The 27,664-nt window shown below is 36.4% G+C and overlaps 2 protein-coding genes across 2 annotated transcripts; both read right to left on the bottom strand.

Moving 5' to 3' along the window:
* Positions 1 to 2,299: 2,299 nt before the first annotated feature.
* Positions 2,300 to 4,413, bottom strand: LOC147499904 (3-ketoacyl-CoA synthase 20-like). The gene is made up of 2 exons (XM_086559231.1): positions 3,670 to 4,413; positions 2,300 to 3,231 (listed from the first exon to the last, which is right to left on the bottom strand). The coding sequence occupies exons 1-2, from the start codon at positions 4,273 to 4,275 to the stop codon at positions 2,464 to 2,466; spliced, it is 1,374 nt and encodes a 457-aa protein (XP_086415357.1). The 5' UTR covers positions 4,276 to 4,413; the 3' UTR covers positions 2,300 to 2,463.
* Positions 4,414 to 9,420: 5,007 nt separating this feature from the next.
* Positions 9,421 to 9,945, bottom strand: LOC147499903 (uncharacterized). The gene has a single exon (XM_086563563.1). It carries the CDS (start codon positions 9,943 to 9,945, stop codon positions 9,421 to 9,423), a length of 525 nt encoding a protein of 174 aa, XP_086419689.1.
* Between the last annotated feature and the right edge of the window lie 17,719 nt (positions 9,946 to 27,664).

Here is a 27,664-nt window from a genome sequence, read left to right as displayed (position 1 = left end):
ATCAAAAATGGCGAAGTAAAATTATGTTTACACTTTTCGCCAATCTCTTTTTAACATCGCGTGCATTGCACGTGCATCTTGCTAGTAACATTAATTTATTTTGTCGTAATGAATAGTTTTTTCTTTGCTATCTTTCCTAGCTCCCACAACCAAGGGCCGAAAAATTTAGTTCTGACAATCTTTTTAGGTCAAGGCAAAATTGGGACAAAAAAAGGGTAACGATATCTGTTACCAAAATTTTAAAATTTTATTTCCGACCATGCTCATATCTAGTGTTACATTATCAGCGGAAGATTTGGAGAGGGGGACATCTGGAACATCACTAGAACCAGGCGTATCAAAGACTGGGTCGAAATATGTCCTCTTCAGGTGTACATGAAAGCACAAAGATCAATTGTTTGATGAACTATATCATGTAGAGTTGTTGGCAAGGTTTCGGAGGTAAATGGTGGTAACATATTCAGGTACATTTTACTAGGGGTGGAACTCGGGCGGGTTGGGTCGGGTTGAGGCCTAACCTGAGTTTCAAATGCTTCAACCCAAGTCCAAGACCAAGCCTTAGTCGGTCTTTAAATTTTCAACCCAAGCCTAACTCGGGTTGGTCAAGTTTCTTGGGTTTCAATGTTAAACAGTTAAGAACTCAACGCCTTTTCACTGTTAAATAAATAAATTAAGAGGTAAATAATACCGAAATTGTAATATTCTAACTAAATAAAATGGATTTGATTATTTGAAAGGGAAACTAACATGATTGATTCAATTATTCTCTCTAAAATTTATATTATCAACTTTATCTTTGACAAGAATAAATCATTATAAGAAAACAATATAACAGAATAGAAGGAATGAAATCACTGTTCTAAAAATCGGTCTAGGCAGTTTCTAGGCGCTAGGTGGTGCCCAACCGGCTCGCCTAGGCCCAAGTCATTTAAAAAAATCAGTGGACCGACTAGGCTGCCTCTAGGCGGTCCAGTCAAGTTTTTTTTTTAAAGATTAAATGTCGAAAATTAAAAGGCCCGTGTAGGCTTAAGATTTGAATGAGTTTAAAAGACTAAAGTCTAATGTAAATTATATGTCATTATAACAAAGAGTATATTTTTATATGAAGTCCATATTCTTCAACTATTATGTATTTTTGTAATAAGTATCTTTGTTTGTGTTTATTTTTTGAGTTATAGTATATGATTTTCTTAATTTCTTGTAGTATAGGTGTGTATTACTATATATATTAGGGAAAAAAATTGCCTAGCGCCTAGCCCGTCTAGGCATTGCCTAAAAGGCCTAAGCGCTCTCCCACTACATCGCCCGACTACCGTCTAGCGTTTTTTTAGAACACTGAATTAAATATATACATACATATATGCACACGGGCTAGGGTTTTTTAGTTATTTGATATGATATTCTAACCCCAGCCCAACCCAAAACCAAGTCAGGCTTTGATTTTACAAGACCAAGCCCGGACAACGGATCTGAAATGTTAGCCCAGGACCAACAAAAGCCCATCGAGCTTGGGCTAGCCCGACCCAAGTTCTACCCCTACATTTTACAAGTAATTGAGAGCCCAATTTTCCCAAATATTTTCGCCTTAAGTCCACTTCAATTTTAAATTCGCCATAAGTCCTATGTAAATTTAAATTTGCATATGAAAAAAAAATTACATATGCAAAAAAAGGAAACACTTATGGCGAAATTAAAATTGAAAATGTGTCATTGAGCCGAAATTATAAGTAATAAATGATGACGTCAGCGTGGTTTGGGACTCATGGTGAAATGAAAAATCAAGGTGGACTTATTGCGAAATTATTATTGGGCTTGGCTCTTGGGCCGTAATCTCTATACATTTTAGTACATTGAAAAAAGAATACGTCTCAAAGTGACCTAATGGAGTTCGACCACGTTATATGAACTCCACCACTAAAAGTAGATTTATAAAATGAATTGAGGGCTGTGTTTTTTTTGTGAAGAGAATGAGAAAGACTGGAGACATGGAAATGGGTTGGGCTTAAATTTTTGGATTAGGAATTGGGAGGAAAATTGAGAAAAATGTAGTAATTGTCAATGGTAGTACTCTGTTGATCATATGAATGTAGAAAAGAGCTAGCTAAATGAACTTTGTTGTGTCAGTGCATTTCAAAGTGTACAAATTAGTTAGCTATGAAAGAGCATTCCGATGAAAAATTAGGAGGTGCAATTAATTTAAATTTGTTATTGGGTCATATAATATTGACAATTTTTATATGGATGCGCCTTTCCATTTATTATAAATAACTTCAATCTAATTTGAATTTTTCTTTGTGTGTATTTAGGGGAAAGACCCTGATTTTCCATCTTGTGGGGGGAAATCCTGATTGGCTCATCCCCTTTCATTTATATTAACTTATGAAGCGCTAAAATTACATTTTGAATGCAGTTGCGAAATGCTAAAATAGAGTAGTACAAGGAATGAGTGGATATCAATGAGATCTAGGCTTCCCTTTGCATGTGAACAGAAAATGTGTCAATCTCATCAACCCAAGGATTTTTGTCATCGTCCCCAGGATTTATAGTCCTAAGAGATTTCCAGACTGCACTATTGCACTTGAATCCTGCTCCAAACGCGATTTGCCATACACGGTCACCCTTCTTTATTCTCCCCTTGGCCTCCAAATAAGCTAGTTCATACCATAAGGAACTACTGGATGTGTTGCCAAACCTATAAAGAGTACTCCTTGAAGGCTCCATCTGCCATTCCGTCAGTTTTAAGCTCTTCTCTACTTTGTCTAGTATGGCCCTGCCTCCAGGATGAATGCAAAAATGTTCAAAGGCATGGTTGAAGTTTGGACTAAATGACTTCATTTGGAACAACTTCACGCCAACCTTATTAAAAATGAGGCGCAGGCAATCGGATATTGGAAGGACTAGCGGTGCTAACGTACTTATGTTTGACTTAAGAGCTCCCTCCGAAACTTTAGGAAGTTCTTTCGACAGGCTAACTCCAACGATTCCACTAGTATCCTCCTCCTGATAAGTGCTCCCATAACCATGATCCTCATTACCCTTGTGAGTGCGAACAATATGCATGAGTTGGTACTTGGCACGATAATGATCAGATGTTCGATTAGAGAGGAGGACAGCCCCTGCACCCATCCGGAAGAGGCAATTTGATATAAGCATTGAGCGATTGTTACCTAAGTACCAGTTCAGGGTGTTGTTCTCTGTGCTTGCTACCAAGGCATATGAGTTGGGATGCACCTGCATGATCACAAAATTAAAACCAGCATCTTCATTATGTCCACTAAAGAGTCTCCACTGTAAATAATACAAGACAAAATTCAAATAAATGGATTTTTCTTCCGAGTTAATTAATTGTATGTTTGACTCCAAAATTACGTAGTTTCCAGCAAAGCGCACCAGCCAAAGGGGCGTAGAGACTAGAGAGCACGTAAATACCCATCATCTCAATTCCACCTTTGCTGAGTTTATCAATTTCATTGTTTTATTAGGGATTTAGGGTACAAGTGTTCGTTCACTATACTTATTTGTTCCATAATTTTATATAGCCGGTAAGCCGGGACCAAGCATGGAAGCACAATTGTGACAACAATATCCCTCTCATGCATGCATGCATGATGATGGCTTCACAATTAAGAGGAATTCTTAAACAAAAAGAAAAATTCAAAGGGAACCTACTTTTAGGAGATTCTTGGCAAGGTCTACAGATATAAGAGCAGCACTACAGCCCATCCCACCAAGATTATAGCTCAAAACATTAATCCTGAAATTGTAGTGATTTATTATCATAGAACACAGAGAAGGAGTAGGAGTAAATAGGCTGCTATTCACTACTAGAATCCCAATTTCGCTAGCCTTCACTCTTGTTTTTGTCAAAAGTTCATCTATGACTCCAAATAAAACAGTTTTTGCTTCTTTTCTTGCCTCCTCCATGCATTTATTTGGTGGTGACCTCATGAATGCCTCAGGTAAGTATGTTGACTCTCCCAACCCAGATTTATTCAAGATATTCTTCTTAAACCGCAAACTTTCTTCTGAAAATACCCCCAGCTGTTTTATTTGATCCATGAAGGTCTCGTAGCTACATTTCAATGCATCTCTAGGTTTGTAGCATGCAAAATCGACTAGGAAAACTTTGCGAGAACGACTCATGTAAAACTTTAAAGCCATGGAGATAATGAACATCGAAAAAAGAAGCACATTTGTAAAACGAAAATAATTGATGCGGCATAAGAGAAAGACAATATAAGAGCTGAAACTTGATGGGGAAAATGAAAGGGCCATAATCTCACGAGTGGAGGAACAAAGAAAGACCCTGAATAACTGTCGATACTCGATCTTAAGCCTATAACTCAAAAACTAATGAATATGAACTGAGTGTAGAAGCTATTAAAGTCACAGTTGTATACATAGCACATCAAGATCAAGAAGCCAGAAAAAACTGTAGAGTCGAATGCATCTACTTTGCGCATATATAGCAGGAGGCATTGGCTTAAAATTGCTATCAGTTATTAAGTTGGCTAAAAATTGCTATCAGTTATTAAGTTGGATTCGAGCATATGACATAGATGCAAGTTAAATGCAGCCACGTGGTCTTGAGTTTGAGGCAAGTCCAATGTCGAAGATACACATTAATGAATTTTAGGTGTGGCTGCATTATTAAGTCCAATGTCGAAGATACACATTATTAAGTCTGTCTTGCTAGTTTAGGCGTCTGTCTAATATGTCGAAGATACACATTAATCTTTTGTACTTGCATGATCTTTATGGCAAATTCTTAGGTGGAAAGAAGTCTTACGACCATGTACGAGAGTACCAGGGTAGGACGGCAGGTAGTGGGGACCTTAATTAGTTAAGCGTCACACTCTCTACTCTGATTTGCATGTACAGGGCAAGGCATAGTCACACATTCGGAATTAGGCAGAGATGAGATTGTTAATTCATACAAATTCGATAAAAAAATTGGAAAAAATCGGGAAATACAAACAAACAAGATTAATATTCCAGAACTGCAAATGGATCGAATTTTGAGGAGTGATTGGTTGAGGAGTGATGGGTTCCTCAAAATACAAAGAGAGATGAGAGAGAGAACCAGCAGCAAAACCAGATCTACATATCTATATTGCAGAGAGATTGAGGACGATGGTGAAAGCTTAAAGTTAAACATTGTTTTATTCTATTTTTGTAAAGAAATACTATGGTGCTTACCAATGTTAGTTACATGGCCATACTACTTTTCTTGTTAAGCCACGTATCTATACGACTATACTTATATTCTTTAAAGTTTTACTAAGTTTTTTTAATATATATTCTCATCCAAAAAAGTTATATTTTGACTATTTTCTATTTTTTTTCCACTAATAACTATTTTTTATTCAATCAATCAAATTGAAAGAGAGCTTTGCAAATTTTGTCACACCAAATGCATTGAAATTGCAATATTAATATTACATAAGAATGAGATATTTTTTTTTATGAAACTACAAATTAGATAAAAACAACTAAAATTTTAATAACAATAAAATAAATAAGAACAAGGATAACAATGCCTACTAATTAATAACAATTTTTATTAATACATTTAATGTTGTTGCTATTCTATATTAAAATATTTTGAAGATATAATTGTATATAATAATATAAAACAGATTAAACCGATTAAATCGCCGATTAATCGCATATCGCTCTTAGACCGATTACCTCTAAAAACCGATTTTAACTGCTTAGTTCCTCCCACAACCAAGGGCCAAAAAATTTAGATGTTTGACAAGGTTTTGGAGGCAAATGGTGGCAATATTTCAAGTACATCATGCTTTACAATTTTACTACAATGAACAAAACACATATCAAAGTGATCTTACCAATGAAGTCTGTCATTTTACAACAAGGGTCATTCGACATATATCATGAATGAAAGATCACTCGGGAGTGACCACAAACTCATTATTCAGTATAAGAAGTGAAAATAGACTTCTAGTCCTTTATGCCAAAATATAAAACCATGGGGCGCTATAACAAAGCCATGCTTGAAGGAATCCAAATCGCTCACACGAGGGAGAAGGGTTCGAAATGTCATTAAATGAGTGACCTGAACTTCAGTGCAATTTAGATTGCCAATCTGAAACTCTGGCGTATAAATAGGCAGCAAAAAATAAAAATAGAAGAAACAACAACACAAAAGAGTGAGAGTAGAGTGAGAGCCAATCTTATACACCATCATGTATCAAGTACTCAAGTAGTATAGAGTAGAGTTTATAACGAAAAACAAATGTTGATCAAACAGAATATATTGGCTACAAAAGGATAACATGTTGAAACAAAGGTACAACTGCTATAAATACCTTTTTCAATATTTTACATGCAAGAGTGATAGTCGCCCTCTGGAACAATCTAAATCAGACACCTAGTCACCTACACCCCAAATGCCATGAGCCGCACCCACTTTGCTGTTAGGTCTAGATGTCAATTCATATAAAATCTTGGCAAAGTTGTCCGAATATTTTCCATCGGAAAAGAGGATCTTTGCAATAGAGTTACCAATGTTTTATGATATTTAAATTGAACTTGTTTCTGTCATTATGATACCCTTGAGTCCTTAACTAATCTGTGGTGTAACTCGAGTCACTATGGACTTTAGTGATATAAAGGTAAAATTCATAAGAGTTTTCAATTTTTTTTTTTTTTTTTTTTTTTTTTTTTTTTTTTTTTTTTTGACATTTAGACAAAACATGGAAAAATAGAGTTAGCATTTTTGATTAAAACATGAGCACCATAGCAGCACATTTGACAGATTTATTTTTCCATATACAATGTAAACATTGTACCTTTGACATATACAACATCTTTTATGGTTCATAATATCTATTATAACAAAAATATAGGTATTGTCTCAATATATGACCCAAAAATCAAGTTATCATCGTTGGCAGAATTGGCAAGATGTGTGCATTGGGTCTTCTTCCATAAAATCTGTCAGTCAAGTAGCTATAACAAAAAGAACTATTTATTAGAAATCAATTATACAACACTCAAAACCTCCAAACTATATAAAAAGGAACCTTTTTCTTAATTACTTCAACAATTGGTTTATTGATGGTTTTTGATATATATAGACCAAACTTCTTTCCAGCAGATGGAAATCTAGTAACAAAGTGTAATGCGGATAAACTAAACCAGTGTAAATTGTCTAAGTAGAAAGCTATGACAACACAAATATGGGAACCACAGAGTACCGAATAGAGAAAGACTTCGGTACTTTAGAATTTCATAAAACCGGGAGGCAGAGCCAACCAATACACACAACCTTTCTTTCATCTCAAGTTAAGCACCAATGAACTCTTAAAGCTCTTACTCTTACTATTCCATCTACTCTCTACCACCAAGATACACTTGGTAACAATCTACATCTATCTCAAGACCCAATCATTTACTTCAAGTTCGTATATTTCACTGGCCTCAATGGGCAAGAAATTAAGGAAGTGACGCGATAATAAACAGGACATGTTTATAAATAGTAGTAAAGATGGTAACACTTCATAAAGTAGAATACACAATACAAATCAATATCTCAAATTGACAATTGGTCCAGACCATAGTCATCGTTGAAGTTAATGTTTTTACACCTGAAGTATGGCACTGCAGTTACACAATAAGAAGTGCGTTTTCAAAATTCTGATCTCTGAGTCCCTCTCTCTCATGCCCCCATGATTATAATAAAACGAAATGGAGAGTGAAAGGATCTTTAATTAGGATTGAAACGTTCATACTTGGTATACCATTCATTAGTAATAGTGTGACTTTTGATTTTTGATGTTTTTTTTCCCTTTAGATTGCAGCTTCATAACCATTTTAATACTACCCTCTTGGCACTGCAGTTTCACAGTAATAAGTGCAAATGGAAAAAAAATTAAATAGGTTAATCTATCTATATAAGAAATCTAAAAATGATCACATTGACCATACCCATATACTCTGATTAAATGGTTCTAGATAGGGATATCATTATATAGTTACCATTACTGTTAATCAAAGCAAGCAAGAAATCAACTCAAATTGCAGAAAAATAGACCAACCTTAGATAATCACTTTATTTATAGATGATAAATTTGATCACGTACTTCTATGTTTTAGAAATAGAGCAGTCGTGTATCACTCAAGTGGATCTTTTGGAAAAAATCAACTAATAATCGTATTAACTCATGCTATGAGATTTGCACTGGAAATACTTCCATTGGTTCCTTGTAGATTTGTATCTGGAGTGGTGGAGAGAACAATGTGTCACAAAAATTATAATCATTAAAAAGAACGAAGAATCGAGAGAGTACGTACCAGTTATCTCCAGTGCTTGAAGAAGGTTAGTGAAGAAGAGTTGAAGTCAGAGTATTTGTTTGGGAGTAGTATTTTTGTTTTGTTTTAGTGTGAAGAAAAGAGTTATTTTTACGGTGCGAAGAGAAGGAAAAGGCAGGGGTGAAGAAAAGCTTTTCTTTGTTTCAGTGGTTTAGTTTTGTTTCAGTGGTTTAGTTTTTTGGGTGTCTTTGGTAAGAATTTTATTGTAAGTAGGATTCTTAGACTAATGTGGTGTAGTTTGTTTACCGTCAGATCATCCCAAAATTGCTTTCTCCCAGACCTGCAGGAAAATTGTGTATTAATAATATAATATAGGCAACATGAAGGAAGCATTAATATAATATCTGTCATCTGCTCTTTTGATGGATTAGGAATGTTGAAGATAGTTCGTAATTTGCGCGTCAGGTCGTCACATATACTTGTTGAACATCTATCCCACAATAGATGTGGTTGCACTGGATTGCACTCTAACAAAATTATGCCGAACAATCTCCTTAGCTGATAACCAGTATTCATTATCGCTGCTTCTTCTAAACAATGTATCCACTCTCCATCATCTTCAAGAAGTCCGCGTGCAACACACGTAACCTTGAATGTTGGATGAGGAATACCTTCAAATTTGCGTAGATCCTCAAATGATGTTGGGCCCTTTACAATGGTCAATAGTAGACGCAAGTAAAACCTCTCTCCCTCGTTGGGCTTGGCAAAATACATCCTGCCAATAGCATAACCATTACTATTCTTTTAGTCCATACCTTTTCTATTTTGTGCCAAACAAAGTGCTCGGGGAATTCTTGGTAAGTATAGGCCCAAGCATCTGGATTTGAAGCACAACAATCGAAGAATGAAGTGAGACTCAACTTTTGTCATTTCGCTCTCTCAAGAATATTTTCCCTCGGTTCCTTAGGGTTGAACACAACATGATGCATACCTGACAACAAATCATAACTTAACAGTATGACATTCCAGTATAACTTAATAGTATATTGATGAAATTGGTTTAATCAAGTGTTAAATATCTGGCAAGTGAAGAGATAACCTTACAACAGTTGGAAACTCTTCATGTAAGGAAAACCCAAATAGCTACCAAGCTGCTTCTGGTGGTCCAATATATCTGGCATCAATGTACTGTTTAATCTTATTTCCGTCGTCCAACACCATTGTTGTTCTGTCATTGCCCTTGTAAATGTACTTGTGGATGTACTTAACACATTGTAATCCCGCACACACTTTGACATTAATATGACAATTAAACATCCTCACCAACTGTGGATTATATGGGACAACGTTCCTATTGTCAACCTCTTTGTCTTTCACCATATAGACACGTCCCATGTTGTGACACATATAAAGTGGATAACCGTCTTTTTGTATGGTTGTCACATCTGTAAACTCATGTGGAAAATGTTTTGTGCACTTGCCATTTTCCATACACGGTGAGTTCATATTTTTAACACCACATGGTCCATGGATCATACAACTCTTTATTGTATCAAAGAGCAAGGGATCCTTATCTGGGTCGTCAGGAAATTCTGTAGATATAATTCGATCAATTTGGGCTGCGGTACGAATTTTATCTTCATGCTTGAGGATAAAGAGTGCATGCATGTGCGGGAGGCCACACTTCTAAAATTCAATGGTGTACATATGAGCTACTTCACGGCCAAACACATTTTTCTTCTTGATAAATTTCATTAAAGCTCTTCTCTTCAGTTCGAAAACACGGGCAAGAACATCAGGTCGATCAACATATTTTGGTTCTTCAAAAGGGCTTCTTGCACTTCTGGCCAGTAAGGATTAGCTATCATCGTAAGGAATATATCTGGATGCTAATTGTAACGTGTTATAGCCATCGAGGCTTGAAAGATCTCATACATGTGCCTTGGACTTCTAATGAACGATAATGGCAAAATAATCTGTTGACCAACTTGATTAAGATCCGTACCCTCAGCTAAATCTGTCAAACTCATGTACACTTCAGCACGAAGATCCTTTTGGTGGGTATAAAGTTAGAATAGCCGATTTTGCTCAGTAGAAGCCCAAACATTACACAGAAGCTCTTGAAATAATTTTCCACCACGAACTATTGCTGAATATTCAGTATGACGTTTGAACAAACGATATGCATAGAACACCATCTGAGTCAATCGTTTCGAATCGTCGTCATTGACATCATAAAGTTTCATTTCGGTTGACCATCCAAGCTCACCCCGAGGGAAAAACAAAGGATAATGCAGGGGTAGATAAGCGGGATTACATTCATCAATCCGCTTCGATTGCATTGCCCGATCTATAATGAAGAATGATATCTCTTGTGCTTCTGATTTCAGTTCCATCCCCAGGTATAACAACTGCAATTTCATTTGCTGAAGGAAGATTGTATCACCGTGGGTCAGTAGATGTATTATAATGGAGATAAGCTACCACGTCATTTTCCTTAGCTGCGCGAGCACTCAATAAATCATATGCTTGACGAAATTTTTCAGTAAATCTATTACAATCCAATAGTGTACTCTGAATGACATCTAAAACATCACGTCTCAATTCTGGATTTTGGCGATGACGCACATCAAGGGTACTGGCTGGGTCATAAACATAGAGCTGAGCATAAGTCGGATCTTTCTCAGGTTCTGGTAGTAACAATCCAATTTGATGGCGTAACTCACCATGAATGGTGAATGGAATAGGACTGCTACTGCTGAATATTCGGTCATCCGGTTGACAACCGAGACTGGTAAATGCATTAGCCAAGTTATACTTACAAAGATATTGTCTAAATGACCTGGCTTTGGTGTCACTACCATCATATAGATCTTGAATTGCAGGAGGCAATGGACAAAGTAGAGAAAGACTGACTTTTCCTTGTTTGCAACACATCCCGAAAAAGGGTCTTTTGACTGATGTATTTGCTAGCCTTTCATCTTTCCAGTACAGAGCTTTACAAAATGAGCATTCCACATCCATCTTTCTAAGATAATGGCGGTCATTGTTATGCATATTAGCAGGTTCTGCCATATTGACACCAGCTGTAAGAGGCTGAAAATAATAATCTACATCCATTTCACTTTGGGTGTCACTAACATGTAGGAAAAAAAATCCTAATGAGTTAGGAATGAAAATATTTTTTAACTAAAAACAATGCTATAGAAAACACAAGGAAATTCAACTTACATTTATGAAGACATTGATATTGGAATATTATGAAGGTCTGCTTCTAAGTTCCTTCTAATTCGCTTGTTCATTCTACCACTTATGTGCTATTTTTCTCTTCTATTGCGTTGGGTCAACTTGCGTTGAGAAGCCTGAGAAGGTGTATAAGCATTGGTCGGACTAACACTCAGATCATCCACTTCCATTTCGTTTTGGGTGTCACTAACATGTAGAAAAAAAAATCATAATGGGCTAGGAATGGAAATATTTTTGACTGAAAACAATGCTATAGAAAACACACAAAGAAATGAAACGTACATATAGGAAGACATGGACACAGGTATATTTTGAAGGCCTGCTTCTAAGTTCCTTCTTGTTCGCTTGCTGCTTCTACCACTTATGAGCTCTCTTTCTCTTCTATTGCGTTGGGCCAACTTATACCGAGAAGGTTTGAGAGGGTGTAAAAGCATTGGTCGGACTAACATTAAGAGTGGATTGTGGAGGAGTAACTACAACCTCATTTTGCATAGGAGGTGATTGGACTTGATGGCCTTCATTTCCTTGTTTTTCCAAAACCTGCATTTTATATTTGATAAAACATAACCATCAGAAGGCAGTAAACAACCACCGCATATAATGAACGTATATATGTTACATACCTTAACAAGGGTAGCAAGCACATGGTCAATGATCCGTTGTTTATGCTCACATACTCGATTTATAAAATCCAATTCTCTTTGCTGCATTATGCAAGTACATGAAAAGCCGCATAAAAAATTAAATGAGAACATTGTCAAATTAACAAAAGAGTTTTTCTTTGTTACAAAATTTAAAAGTGTGAAATCATGTAAGAATCAAACATAACCAAACTGTGAAAAAGGAACTTCAAATACCTGAACAGATGTAGTAGGTTCATTGGTAGATTTAGGTGGTGCGTCGACAATAGAAACATCCAATGCACTTGTAGGTGGTGCCTTATCCATGGCTGATAATCAAACATTGATAAGGGAACTTATTATTTAACATCAACAAACGTTCCATCTATCCTCACATCCTTATGGGAAAATTGAATGAGAACCAAACTCCAATTCTTTCAATTATTATATTCCATGTGATTAAAATTAAAATCAATTGAAGTGGAAGCATGTTATCAATTCCTATGGATCTATGGATATATAAAGAGGGTACAACTAACTACTGCTATCAAATCGATTAACCAATTATGAAGTTTTGCTTTAACCATATTATACTATCTTACGTAGATATGTTTTCTCAAGACTCTTAGAATTACCACTAAGCTAGGTGACCTATTGGCCATGTTTTTAACATTTGTCTTCTTTTGCTTACTTACAGTGCCCTCCATATATTAGTATGCGCGTACCTTAGGAATTGAAAGGGAATTGAAGTGTTTATGCATACTAATTTTCCGATCCTTCTCCAAATAGCATACTCTCTCTATATATATCAATAAGAACCAAAAGCTCAAGGGTTAGAAGTCATTGTCATGTACACTAAGTTGGAATGAAGTAAACTTAATATAAGGAACCAAACCGACCTATGGGAAAAAAATTCGATGAACAATTTTGGTTTTCAATGAAGAGTACACAACTCTTTATTTTTTTTTATTAAGAACAAACAGAACTATTGGTTTCCAATGCAGGGGTTTTTATTTCAGGTGGTGATTTTGTTGGCAAGTTTTTTTGGAGTAAGTAGGACTCTTTAGTTTAGAGTAAGTAGGACTCTTAAAAGAAATTGATTTCAGGTGGTGATTTTGTTGGCAAGTTTTTTTGGAGTAAGTAGGACTCTTTAGTTTAGAGTAAGTAGGACTCTTAAAAGAAATTGATTTCAGGTGGTGATTTTGTTGGCAAGTTTTAGGACTCTTTAGTTTAGAGTAAGTAGGACTCTTTAGTTTAGAGTAAGTAGGACTTTTAAAAGAAATTGATTTATCACCGTAGGATCATCCCAAAATTGTTTTCTCCTTGACCGTTCGATATAACAGCATAAAAAACCAAGTTGCTTTATTATATAGATATGCACATAGGCTCGGGTTTTTCAGTTATTTGATATTCTAACCCGAGCACAACCCAAAACTGAGTCAGACTTTGATTTTACAAGACCAAACCCGGCCAACGGATCTGAAATGTTAGCCCAGGACCAACAAAAGCTCATCGAGCTTGGGTAAACCCGACCCAAGTTCTACCCCTACATTTTACAAGTAATTGGGTTGAGAGCTCAATTTTCCCAAATATTTTCGCCTTAAGTCCACTTCAATTTTAAATTCGCCATAAGTCCTATGTAAATTTAAATTTGCATATGAAAAAAAAAAATACATATGCAAATTTAAATTTACATATGAAAAGGAAACACTTATGGCGAAATTAAAATTGAAAATGTGTCCTTGAGCCAAAATTATAAGTAAAAAATGATGACGCCAGCCTGGTTTGGGACTCATGGCGAAATAAAAAATCAAGGTAGACTTATTGCGAAATTATTATTGGGCTTTGCCTTTGGGCTGTAATCTCTATACATTTTACTACATTGAAAAAAGAATACATATCAAAGTGATCTAATGGAGTTCGACCACTCCACCACTTAAAGTAGATTTATAAAATGAATTGAGGGCTGATTTTTTTTTGTGAAGAGAATGAGAAAGACTGGAGACACTAAAATGGGTTGGGCTTAAATATTTGGATTTGGAATTGGGAGGAAAATTGAGGAAAATGTAGTAATCGTCAATGGTAGTACTCTGTTGCAGGGACGGAGCCATAAATCTAACCTAAGGGGGGCGAGTGTATACGCATAATCAAATACAGGAACAACTAAACGGAGCCAGAAATCTGACCTAGGGGGGAGGAGTGCTACTATTTTAGAAAATGAAAATAGCATGAAGCGTGTTTACCACTTTGACCATGTAATTAACAAGGGATAACAAAACGTATTAGTTAGTGCTGTCAAAACAGCCCTCAAGCCCTCCACCCGACCCGGCCCATGGGCTGAAAAAGCCTTCAAAACAAGGCCCGCATTGATTTGAGGGTAGGGCCGACCCGACCCTCAAACATATGAGGGGAGGGTAAGGGCCTAGAGTTCAAACCTTAAGCTCGGCCCACAACCCGACCCTAATTAGGCCCTCATTCAGGACCGCAGTAAGCCATCATCTATAATTACCTTATTACCATATCAAAGTTTTGTTTTACTTAAAATACCCTTAAGGTTATAGTATCTACCATTTTAGAAATTGGGTAAAGTCCACAACCATATTTTCATTTCATTTTAATTATATAGATTCGTTCATTTTTCTGATAAGTCAATTTTCATAAGATATATAACAAATTTATATTGTCTTAGGTCGATCTATAGGTGGTTCAAGTTCTTCGTTATTGATAGAATGGGTGGTTATAGGCCACCAGGGCAGCCTGGAGGCTATAGACCTCAGGGGAATCAGTGGCAGAGGCAGTGTCCCCAGTTTCAGGGTCGAGCTCCCACTCTTCCGTATCGACCAGCATCATTACTTTTACATGCACAAGCACCAGCGCTCAGAGCCATAGTTCCTGTTGAAAAGGCTTGCTGGGAGTGTAAGCAGGTGGGTCATTTATCTCGTTATTACCCTACCAAGCATGGTAATCAGCAGAACAGAGCACCAACACCAGCCACTCGTGCTAGAGCCTATGCAGATATGCCAGGACATGGGAATGTTGAAGGTACCTTTAGTTCATCTCAGTTTATATTCAGAGTTTTGTTTGATTCAGGTGCTTCACATTCCTTTATATCTCGTCAGTATGTTGAGAAAGAAAGTTTTAAAACTACCATTTTATCTAAGCCCTTGTGTGTTGAGACACCGTTAGGAGGTTCTGTTACCTTATATGGCGAGTGCAAAGGTTTAAGTTGTGTTTCTTAGATCGTGTCTTTATGGTAGACTTGATCGTTTTGGGGTTTGAGGGTTTCCATTTCATACTTGGTATGGACTGGTTGACGCGTTATCATGTTATCTTGGATTGTGCGAAGAGGGAGGTTATAGTGAATACACCTGGCATGCCGAGGTTGATTCACACTTGTGTTAGTAAGGAGGACTCGGTGATGTCTAGCTTCCTGTGCTCTATAGAGATACCCACAAGGGATATCAGCAATGTGGAAGTAGTGAGAGACTTCGAAGATGTTTTTCAGGAGATTCCAGGGTTGCCACCTAAGAGGGAGGTGGAGTTTCGTATAGACTTGTTACCAGGGACTGCACCAGTTTCAAAGTCGGCTTACCGGTTGGCACCTAAGCTATTGGACGAAATGAAAGTGCAAGTCGAGGAATTACTCAAGAAAGGGTAAGAGTTTAAGTTTTAGTGATTTTGTTTTTGGCTTAACCATATCTTTTGAGTATATGGTTTTAAATCTTTAAGGTGTGTATGACCAGGTTCATACGACCGAGCAACTCACCATGGGGTGCGCCTGCTATTTTTGTTTCAAAGAAGGATGGTACTCTGAGGATGTGTATTGACTTCAGGGATTTGAACCAGAGGACTATAAAAAATAAGTATCCGCTTCCTAGGATTGATGATTTGTTGGACCAGTTGAAAGGGGCAAAGATATTTTCAAAGTTTGATTTAAGGACTGGTTATTATCAGATGGGAGTTGAAGAGAAGAGTATTCCTTTGATTGCATTTAGAACTCGGTATGGGTTGTATGAGTTTTCTGTGATGCCTTTCGGGTTGACGAATGCACCTGCATTCTTTATGGATCTGATGAATCGTATTTTCAGGTCCTTTTTGGATAAATTTGTGATTGTTTTCATTGATGATATTTTAGTGTATTTACAAAACACAGAAGAACATAAGATGCATTTGAAGATAGTGATGCAGACGTTCCGGGAACAGAAGTTGTATGCTAAGTTTAGCAAGTGCCATTTTTGGGAAGAAGAAATTCGTTTCTTGGGACATGTGGTATCTAGTGAAGGGATTTCTTTGTAGACCACGAGAAGGTTGCTGATGAAAGAATGGAAACAACCAACCACATTCTATTCTGAGATTAGGAGTTTCCTGGGGTTAGCTGGATATTATCGGAGATTTATTGAGAAGTTCTCACTTATTGCAGCTCCGCTCACAAAGTTAACTAGGAAGGATGTGAAGTTTGTGTGGACTAATGATTGTGAGAAGGCTTTCTTAGAATTGAAACAGAGGTTGACTACAACTCCAATTCTAGTAATCCCGACTAGAGGAAGAAAACTAGTGGTTTTTACAGATGCTAGTGGAACTGGTTTGGGTTGTGTGTTAATGCAAGACCATAAGGTGGTGTCGTATGCTTCACGACAGTTGAAGATACACGAGAGACGTTATCCTACTCACGACCTGGAGTTAGCGGCAGTGGTTTTTGCTTTGAAGGTGTGGAGACATTATTTATATGGTGAGAAGTTCGAGCTTTACACAGATCACAAGAGTTTGAAGTATCTTTATTCACAGAAAGAGTTGAATATGAGACAGCAGAGATTGATGGAGTTCATAAGTAGTTATGACTTCGAGATTCAGTATCACCCAAGCAAGGGCAATGTAGCTGCGGACGCACTTAGTTGATTGCCTGGTGTTTTGACCACTCTTATGGTGCAAGAGTGGAAGAGTTTAGAGACTATAGCAGCTTATGACGTCCGGACTACACCAGATACAGATGAGGGGTATATATGCAGTTTGGAGGTTAGGCCGGTGATATTTAGTAGAGTGATTGCCATGCAGCACAGAAACCGATTTCTTTTGAGTCGGTTAGATGATCTAGTCATTGATATTTTAGATGATTGTCCGTCTGATTGGGCAGTTGATTCTGAGGGAGGATTGAGATTTCATGAGAGATTGTGTGTACCAGATGATGCAGAGTTAAAGAAGGAGATATTATATGAAGCTCATCGTTCTCGGTTTACAATTCATCCTGGAGGAACGAAGATGTACCAAGACTTGAAGAGAACCTTTTGGTGCACTACACCATAATAGGATATTTACAACATGCACATTTTTTGCTTTGCAACGCTTATAGAGCGTTGGCAAGTTACCAACACTCTATAAGCGTTAGCAATGTTGTAAAGCGTTACTTTATTTCGGTGAATTTCAGGAATTAATTGCTAACGCTTAAAAAGCGTTTGAAAAGTGTTACAAATTAGAAATATAAAACATAACTTTACTTTCTCTCTCCTCTCTCTCACCGCCGCTACACTCTCCAGTCTCCTCCCTCTCTCTCTTTCTTTGCGAACACACACTCCACCAACTCCAAACCGTAGGCTTAAACTTTCTTCTGCAATTGAACCCAAACTTTAAGTGTGCAACCAAACTTATGCAGCCCACTCTCGTTCTCGCTCTTCAAATTAATCCCAATCCCATTTCTAGTCATTTGTTTTTTTGTTTTTAAATTTATGCATTCTTGAAGAAATATTTGTGGTTTTGTTTTGTATCGTTTGAACAAGCGTTTGTTAAGAGATTTTGTCAAGTAACCAGAAACTTCAATGAAGAAATTCTGTAAGCTATCTTCACAATCGTATGTTTTTGTTCGTTATAATTTCCTTTCCTTTTCTCATATTCGCTATGTCTACTTGTTAAATCTTTCTTGGTTTAATAGATTGTTTGGAAAAGACTATTTTTTTTTGTTTATGTATTTAGTGAAATTGTTGTTTTAATTCTATTCTCTGTATACTTGAATGACTGTAAATTTTAAACTTTAAGAGATCAGGTTGTGTTCTTCTCGTTTAGGTGCTTCACAAGATCTTTGATTCCTTTTTCGATTTTCTTCATTCTCATCTTGTAAGAATTTCGAGTTTATACTTCGAAATTTCTGGTGTTTGATCTATGTTTGTCATCACACTCCTACTCCTCTGAGTAAATCTTAGTAGACTTCTTGCCAATTAAGTTTGAGATGTGACAAGCCTTGGACCTGTATGCGAGATGGGGAGTATGTTTTGGCGTGGCCCATATTTATGCATCGTTTAATGACACCTTCATTGTAAGTATTAGGTCATTTAATTCTGTTCGATTCGTTTCTAGATAATTGAGAGTTGAAATGTGTTTGTTTGAACTGACATATGTTCTTGATTTCTCTGGAAGGGAAACCATGGTTGGATTCTTGGTATGGCTTCATCAATGTTTTATTATTATCTTATTTGATCTTTAATAGTTTTATTAGGCATGTGGTCTTATCATTTGAGATTTATAGTAATTTAATGGAATGTAGTTATAATTAATATATATATATATATATATATATATATATATATATATATATATATATATATATATATATATATATATATATATATCTATACACATACATATTTGAATTGAATTGCAATGTTAATGCTGCTGTGCAAAATGGAAAAAAAAAAACTGACCCCCTTGCAATTGGATTTTATAAATGTGCTATAAAGGAGCTTGAGAAGTTTACAGTGTGTATCTTCATTTTGCTTGCAACTTCCTTTTTTTGTTATTTTTCTATTTGTTTTCTTTCTGTTTTTGTTTTGTGCACCAAGTGATGTGTATGCAAATTATGTTCCTTTTAGTTTCATCAGTTCCGGAGTGACCATGATTTTACATTTATATTTTTCTATACTAAATACTGATTTGTAGCATAAATATCTGTACTTGTTTTTCTTAGTCAAACTTGCAACAAATGTTCTACTAAGATTTATTTGTGATGATTCACTGTAGTTTGTTGGTACGGTTGTTCTCTAAATATCTTGTCTTGCTCTTTATGTGTTTGATTGAATGAATGCGTGGCTTGGCTGGTGTTTGCTTCTCACTTGGGGCAGTTAGCAATAAAAGAGGGGTTTTGTTGTTGGTGTTGTCCTTGGTGGGATAAATATATAACGCATACATTTCTATCAAAATTATGTTTTCTTTTTTGCACGAGAGAAAATCCATGGTACACAACTCAGTTTGTTGTGGTAAATTTTCATGAGATAGCAAGAAGCTTCTATAATCTATTTTCCACCCTCATAATTTTCTTCGAAGAGAACAAACTGAGGGAGGGGCATGGGAAATATTTGATTTGGTTGGTGCAAATCAAAGTAGTAGGCTTTCCTTTTTCACGATATTTATTTACTACCAACTGAGATTTTTATCACAAAATTAAACTTTGTTTTGGTTTAAAATTTTGATTGTTTTTTTTAGTTGAATTGTATGTACATAATATTTTATTGAACCGCGTGTACTCTCTTCTACCTGTACAACTCTCTTTCTCTCTTGAAATCGTGGTCAACAATGTTTCTCCTATCATACCCTGTTGTTATCCAAACTTCATTGGTCCTATGGAACATGAAGTAACTAGTTGCTCGTTGCATCCGTATATGATTAAGTAGGTGAGTCAATATCTTTTGTTTATCTTTTCCTTAGCTATTGGCACTTTTATGACCTTATTTGTTGTTTGTGGATTTTGGTGGCATAGTCACCGCTTGTGTCTGCGCGATCTGTAGGATTTCGCTCTATGCCATGCCCTTGTATGCAATGTATACATGTCGACTATTGGGCATTGGCTGTTGGTTGTTTGGACTCTTCATTTGTTCCTATACCTACTACTATGAACAAAATGGTAGCATACTAGCGGGTAGTCCTTGGATTTTAAATCTTTTTTTAATATTATCTCAATCACTCAATGTTTAAATGTGAACAGTCTAAAACCTGTCCTTTCTAATCAACTCATTATGGTAACTGAATCTAATATTTCAGCTCCTTATAAGGATATTGCTCAAAGAGAGAAGATAGCGTGTGAAAGCAGTGAGTCAGGTTATGAGGCGATCATGGCAAGACTTGATAAAGCAGACAAGGCTCGTAAGATACTTGAGGATGAAGTTGCAGACCTTAAGCGACAATCTTCAGGGCTTGGAAATGCATCTCAGGTAATAATTTGTTAATTTAATTATGTTTAGACTAAGAATATGAACAGAGGATATGTCTTGTCTTGTCTTCCCAAACCCTTATTAAGTTAGGAGGACGTACGTGGATGGGGTTTCACCAAGTTCTTTCGCACTAATTATTTTAGATGGAAGGCAGAGAACAGGATTGTGCTTGGTGTCAATGCCAAGCTTCTTGGATGCCAAGAGTCATGATATTTTTACTTAGGCACTTTATCTGTTTTGGCTTTAACAAACCCAATATCAGGAGGACGCCAACTAATTTCCATTATACAATCTGCTGGCTTTGGTTTACCAATATCGGGAGGGCGCCACTAGGGAGTAGTTTTTCAAAACTGGAAACTAAGCGTATATAAAAATGGTCGTTTATAGCTTACAAGAAGTTTTCTCGGGAGTTCAATCATCTAATTTTTTGAATAAAGATCATTAGTTACGTTATTTGTTATTGGTGCATTTTCTATGTGAGTCTAGTTCCAATAAGCTGTAATATCACAGCATTCATGTTCTACGCTCAAGCTAGTAGCGATATTTTTTTTTTCATTCATGAGATTCTTTGTTCATGGAGCCGCATTAATGAGACAAAGACTACTTGGACATGAAAATTGATGTGAACTTTTAATTAAGGCCTAAAAAATTTGCAAGTTCTTAAGCCTAGGAATTAACATGACTTTTGGACTTGAAGAATATCTTTTGTTTGATGGAGCTTTATAACCAAGGTTTTGTTAGTAGTGTTAAATTTTTCCCGAGGAACAAGCAATGATGGAAATAATGCCGACCGTCTTTTTTTACGCTTTCAGATTGACACTCCTATGTTGGCATCCGAGTTGAATAGACTTGGAGCACTTAGCCATTTCTTGTTATAAGAAAGCTTGAAGGAGGCATCTTTCCAATGGGTTTCACGAAAAAGAGGTTCTTGATAGAAATTTAAAGGCTGGTTTGAATATACTTGGTGTTGAAAGCGGGTAAACTTTGTTTCGATATGATATTGTTCCATTTCATCTTTCTAAGAGAACGTCTTAACAGTTTTTCTAGAAAAATTTACCATCATCCTCTTGCAAATCAATTTCACAATTTTTTAGTTAACTATTTTGCAGTGAAAGAGCCTTGTTGAATCGCTTCGATGCTTGAATTACACAAATTGGACGATTGATGTCCTTGTTGGGCACAACATATCCGGGTTTGACTTGGATATTCTTCTCCACAGAGCTCGAGGTTATATTTTAATATATTACGAATTTACGATATTCTTCATTTGTTCCTATACCTACTACTATGAACAAAGTGGTAGCATACTAGCAGGTAGTCCTTGGATTCTCATACTGTTTAATATTATCTCAATCACTCAATGTTTAAATGTGAACAGTCTAAAACCTGTCCCTTCTAATCAACTCATTATGGTAACTATTTTTTTATCCTTGATATAGAACAGAATAACTAGTGTGATCAATGTATGAAATGGTAATGAATGCATATAAACTGTTACACGCACCTTTTATGCATCTACAACCAAAAATAGTGAGAGAAAGGAATAAATCAGAAATTAACCTGTGATATATTTTTCATCTAATATTTTTGAACCTCCTTGAATATGAAACCTCCAAGAATATCAGGTTGTTTTCACTGAAACTTGATACCCAAGGCCTGCTTAGCTATACACCTTGTGTAATTTTCAATCCTAGTCCATCAAACCAGTCCCGTCGTCAGTTTTCCAAGTGTCCAACTCCTTTTAATTCTCTCGTACTCAGGTGTGCTTCGAGCATTAGACTCTCCCCTAAACCTTCGAGGAGTATGGAATATTGTCGTTTGAGTTTTGGGGTAAGTTTTTCCAAATCTTTACTTTTTAACTTTCTTATTTGCATATATTGATTTTCGAGTAATCTAATTAGATTGTTAGCTCAATATTTGTTAATTTTTTTGTTTCTAATTAGATTGTTAGCTCAATATCGGGGGAAGATCACCGCTACGCAAAATAGCAGATGAGCAAGTAAGTTTCTTGCTACCTTATTATCAAATTCCTGTTTTGATAACTTCCCATGTTTAGTAGAAAGTACAACTTGTCTACTTGTTTTGGATACTTGTTTGGCTTGTCTATATAAACAATGAAATTAACAGTCAGTAATGTTTGTCACAGGCATATGCACATGCTAATTCATGTTTATAAGTTTTAACAATTGATTCACTTTTAGGAGTAAGAAGAAGTCATTAATTGTAAACGTCACTAGGAGCTTATTGAATGAATGCTTCACGTTGTTTGGTATGACGAATAATAGATCCGAGACATAGGCATTAATGGCCTGTTTTATGTAGTAGAGTGTTTGAGATTCTCCACCATCGTTTGTTTAGTAGATTGCCATGTGATCATTGTATTACCATATGCGAAATTATGTTTGTAAATGAGCTTTATAGTGTCTTGTTTGAACTGTAGGCTAAGGCAAAATTTTGCCATTTTCTCCCAAATGATTTTTCCAAACTCTTTCTTAGGAATTTAACACTGTTTCTGAAAAGAAAAGGCCTAGGTGTATACATCATTAATGTAATATTCTCTCATTAGGTATTCGCTAAGGCAATGGTGTCACATGTGTATGGAGTGCTGATATGACTTATGAGAAGTTATGCGTGACCCTTATTGTTTGAATAAGGAGGCCATATCTTGTCATATTTGTCAACTAAGATGTATAGTTGTATAGGGTTTTGATTAGTTTAGCTACTTTTTCTTACTTCTTTCAAATATGAACAGTTCGCTTGGTGTTGAAGCGAAGGACAAAATGGAATTAATTTAAGGTGTGATTTTGAGGTTCTGAACAAATATTCCGCCATACTATATTCAATGTATTGCTTTAATGTTGGAGTTTCTCCGATTGAATTATACTTTACAGGTTTGGGTTGGCGATAGGACTGTCATACTCTTCAGGTCTTTGGATTCAGGTCTTTGGATTTAAATTTATGTAATATGGGGTTTTGATTTGAAAAGTGAGTGTAATAAAGTTTTGGTGTGGATTGTTTTAGTTAGTTTTTGGAGTTTGGAGTAGAATTGAGATTTGTGGCTGTGTAAAAAGAGTTGGGTATCAAAGATATAGAATTTTTGGATTAGGAATATGTATAGGAGTGTGGCTACAACCACTACTCGAGGCGGGATGCTTATATTTGACCATGATGTTAATTCGAAGATATATTTGTGGCGAGGAAATCCTTGGAACCTTCAAGTTGATGCTGTGGTTAACTCCACTAATGAGGTGAGTAGCTATGGTGAAATTCAAATTCGTGTATGCTGAGCATGCTTAATATTTTAGTGGATGTATATGAACTATTGTATTTGTGACTTGATGTGATGAACAGAATTTTGACAAAGCACAAAGCAGACCCACGGATTGCATCTTTGCAATTCTTTGGGCCTTGCTTAAGAGTGTCGCGACATTGGTAAGCAAGTTGTACTTGAATTTGTTTAATTAATTACTTGTTTTGCTATATTGCATTGAACATTGGAAACTTTACTATATATGTATAAGTTGTTAGACATTAAAATCTCACCAATCCACGCACTTCAAACATATTAGTAATGCTATACAAGTGTGGAAAGCGAAAACTAGAATGAAAAAATAAAAGTAAAATAAAAATGAAGCCATACTCCAAAAAAACTTCGTGATTTGTATTTACGAGGTTATAGTAACTAATGGATTGCCAACATGTACTTGATGAACATTATCTCCATAGTAGGAAAGTCATACAAAAATCAACTCTTTTGAATTTCCTGACCTCTTCAATGTAAAACTCAATATATTTTGTAAGATACAAAGAAAAACATATGGACTAAAAAAGAGATTTCAGCTTTCGGTACAATGGTGAAAGTAGTTTTCCTTTCCCTTCTCTTTTTGTTGATAAATAAGTAGTGTAATTCGACCATCACTTTTTTATTCTGTAGATGGTCCCGCAAGCACTTCTTATTGTTAATGACCATGGAACGTCCCTTAATTTGACAAACATGCTTTCCATTTTAATGTAGGCAGTTGTAAGAGCTGGAACCTTTATATTTGCTTCACATATCGGCTTATATGCAAATTATCAGCTTTTCAGTTCATGCCAACATTACTCGGTTTGTTCCTTGTCTTGTAATAGGTTTGAATTGGACAAAGAGCATCCCGATAGGAATAAACTACACAAAGAACAGATTGGTGTTTCTCTGTCAAAAGCTCGATAGTTCCTCGTCGAGGAAAGCACCGGATCTAAGAATTACGAGAACTCAAGGTCTCAATCTCAAGCATGTCTTGCTGGCGACTGAAATCTCCCGCTGATTTTGGTAATTTAACACCACTTTTTGTATATGAAGAAATTGTATTATATCTTCACATAATATGGGAATCTATCTAGAGTAATGGTCTCTGTGGGATCAGCTTTTGTTCCTTGAAGGTTACTGAAAATTCTTGATCAGTTTAGTAATTTCTTTAGGTTGATATGACTTTCTATTTGTTAGAGTGTGATACACCATATTGTATATGTGTGTGAGCGTGGCTATGAATCCGGGCACATAGTAATATATGTTTATTGTAGGTTTAGCTGGTCTCGCTACAAAATATATGAGATTGTTTTTTTTTTATCAGCAACCCATCAGCAACGGTTTATAACCGTTACAAACATTTTTTAAATTATTTTTTCTAAATTCACTAACAACTTTGCAACGGTTAAGAACCGTTGGTAATATTTTTAACAAATTACTAACGCTTAAAAAGCGTTTGTGAAATAAAAAAGCGTTGGAAATTTTTGTTTGCAACGGTTAATAACCGTTGGAAATTTCTGTTTGCAACGCTTATTAACCGTTGCAAATATTTCTAACACTTTACCCACGCCATATTTGCAACACTTAAAAAGCGTTGCGAAAATTATTAGCAACGGTTTTTTGTCGTTGCAAATAGCCTGTTATGGTGTAGTGGTGGGAAGGAATGAAAAGAGATGTTGGAGAATATATTTCTCAGTGTTTAACTTGTCAGCAGGTTAAGGCAGAACATCAGAGGCCTTCTGGATTATTGCAGCCATTAGAGATACCGATGTGGAAATGGGAGCACATTTCTATGGATTTCATTGATGGCTTGCCTACGTCTCGGAGAGGTAATGAATCTATTTGGGTTATTGTTGATCGTTTAACGAAGTCTGCTCATTTCATTCCTATTGACGCGTGAGAAATCTGAGATAAGTTGGTTTCCTTGTACATTCGAGAAGTGGTCAGGTTACATGGGATTCCAGTGAGTATTGTTTCAGATTGAGATCCTTTGTTCACTTCCGAGTTCTGGAAGAGTTTTTAGCGTGCTATGGGTACTAGTTTGACGATGAGTATTGCTTATCATCCTCAGACAGATGGACAGACGGAGAGGGTGAATCAGATATTAAAAGATATGTTACGCTCTTGTGTAATGGATTTTGGTGGAGGATGGGAGGAGCATTTACCTTTGGTGGAGTTTGCATATAATAACAGTTTCCAGTCGAACATCGGTATGGCACCCTTTGAGGCTTTGTATGAGCGTCCATGTCGATCACCTGCTTGTTGGGCAGACGTGGGAGACCGAGTATTGCTTGGGCCTGAGATAGTGAGAGAGACATCTGAACAGATTAAATTCATTAGAGAAAGGATTAAGACAACACAGAGTAGGCAGAAAAGTTATGCAGATTTGAAGAGGAAACGGGTTGAGTTTTCTGTAGGCGATTTTGTGTTTTTGAAGGTTTCCCCTATGAGATGAGTTATGAGGTTTGACATGAAAGGAAAGTTGAGTCCACGATATATTGGACCATATGAGATAGTAGCCTCCGTTGGTAGTTTGGCGTATCGTCTTGCTTTGCCGCCTAACTTAGCGATGATTCATGATATGATGTCTTCCACGTGTCTATGCTACGGAAATGTGTGAAAGATCCTACTGAGGTTGTTCAGCCAGTAGAGCTAGAGTTGAACGATGATGTAACTTTTACAGTGAGGCCTATCACAATAGTAGATAGGGATGTGAAACACCTTAGGAGGAGGATTGTAAACTTGGTAAAAGTGCAGTGGAGTGAAAGAAAAAATGATGTGACTTGGGAACTTGAAGATAAGATAAGGCAGATGCATCCTGAGCTCTTCTCAGATACTCTACCTTGAATCTTGGGACGAGATCCTTTTAAGGTGTGTATATTATAACACCCCGTCTTTTTATTTTCCTAGTATAATAATAATAATAATAATGATAATAGATAAAGCAAAAATATATGATAACTATCAATTACGGATAAAAGTCTCGTAGACACGAAAAATTCCAATTTTTTGTGGGTTGTTCCAGGATCGTATGCAGCTGTTCTAGCGAGTAGTTTGGTGATGACATCCCCTCGTATCATACCGGAACAGTCTTTTGAAGACTTGTTCCAAAGTGACACCTATGGTGCGTGGTTTCGCGAAGTGATCATTCTAGCAGGCTGGGAGCCGCTCTTGGTAAGTCCTGATGAACTTTATTCTCTTGCACTTACATCTTATTTTTATGATAATTGTAAGTTCTTTGATAGACCAGATGGAGAACAGGTGTTCTCCATCACCATTGAGGATGAACTAATGGAAATTTCCAGGTTCTTGCTAGCCTTTGTTCTTGGACTTGCTATGCCCGCTGAAATACAAGACTCATGGGCCTATTTGGTAGATAATTAATATGTACATGTATAACTATGAGGATTTGCATGAGCATTACGGGGCAGGAATCTTTAGGATAGAGAACCAAGGGAATTATAACGTCGCCCTTGGTAGCCTGTCTATGAACGTGGGCACTGTTATGTTTTGGATCATGCTAAACATTAGAAGGGAGTGACGTTATTCTTCTGTGAATGACGAAACTTGTGATATTTTCCTTGCTTTAGCTAGGGGACGTACATTCTACGATATTCCCCAGACCCTAATGTCTAGTTTAGCCCGAGCCCATAGCAAGAGGCATAAGTACCTTCTTATACCTGTTTTAATTTGCTGTATTATGCTATGTTTCTTCCCTGTCTTTTGTGCCCGTTTCACGGATTGGGTTGGGGTCAACATTGTGAGACCCACCAATTGTATTATTCAATCGTTCCGTGCAATGACTTGGCAAGGGTGGAGGATACAACCTCATCAGGTTGCACCTTACACCCCATCCAACCAAGTGGTGCTTGACAGGTTAGCTATAGTAGACGATAAGTGGCGTGAAGCCTGGCAAATTACCATGGCATGGCAGGATGCAAAGGAACCTCATTTCCTTATTGAAGAAAATGAGGATGAGGATTAAACGGGAGTTAAGGTTAGTTTTTATTTCAGTTAGTGTCTGTTTATGTCCCAAGCAATTT

The sequence above is a fragment of the Coptis chinensis genome, chromosome 5 (genome assembly GCF_015680905.1).
Source record: "Coptis chinensis isolate HL-2020 chromosome 5, ASM1568090v1, whole genome shotgun sequence".
NCBI classification, from domain to species: Eukaryota; Viridiplantae; Streptophyta; class Magnoliopsida; order Ranunculales; family Ranunculaceae; genus Coptis; species Coptis chinensis.
The sequence above is the reverse complement of the archived record's forward strand: the minus strand, read 5'-3'. Positions and strand labels throughout refer to the sequence as shown.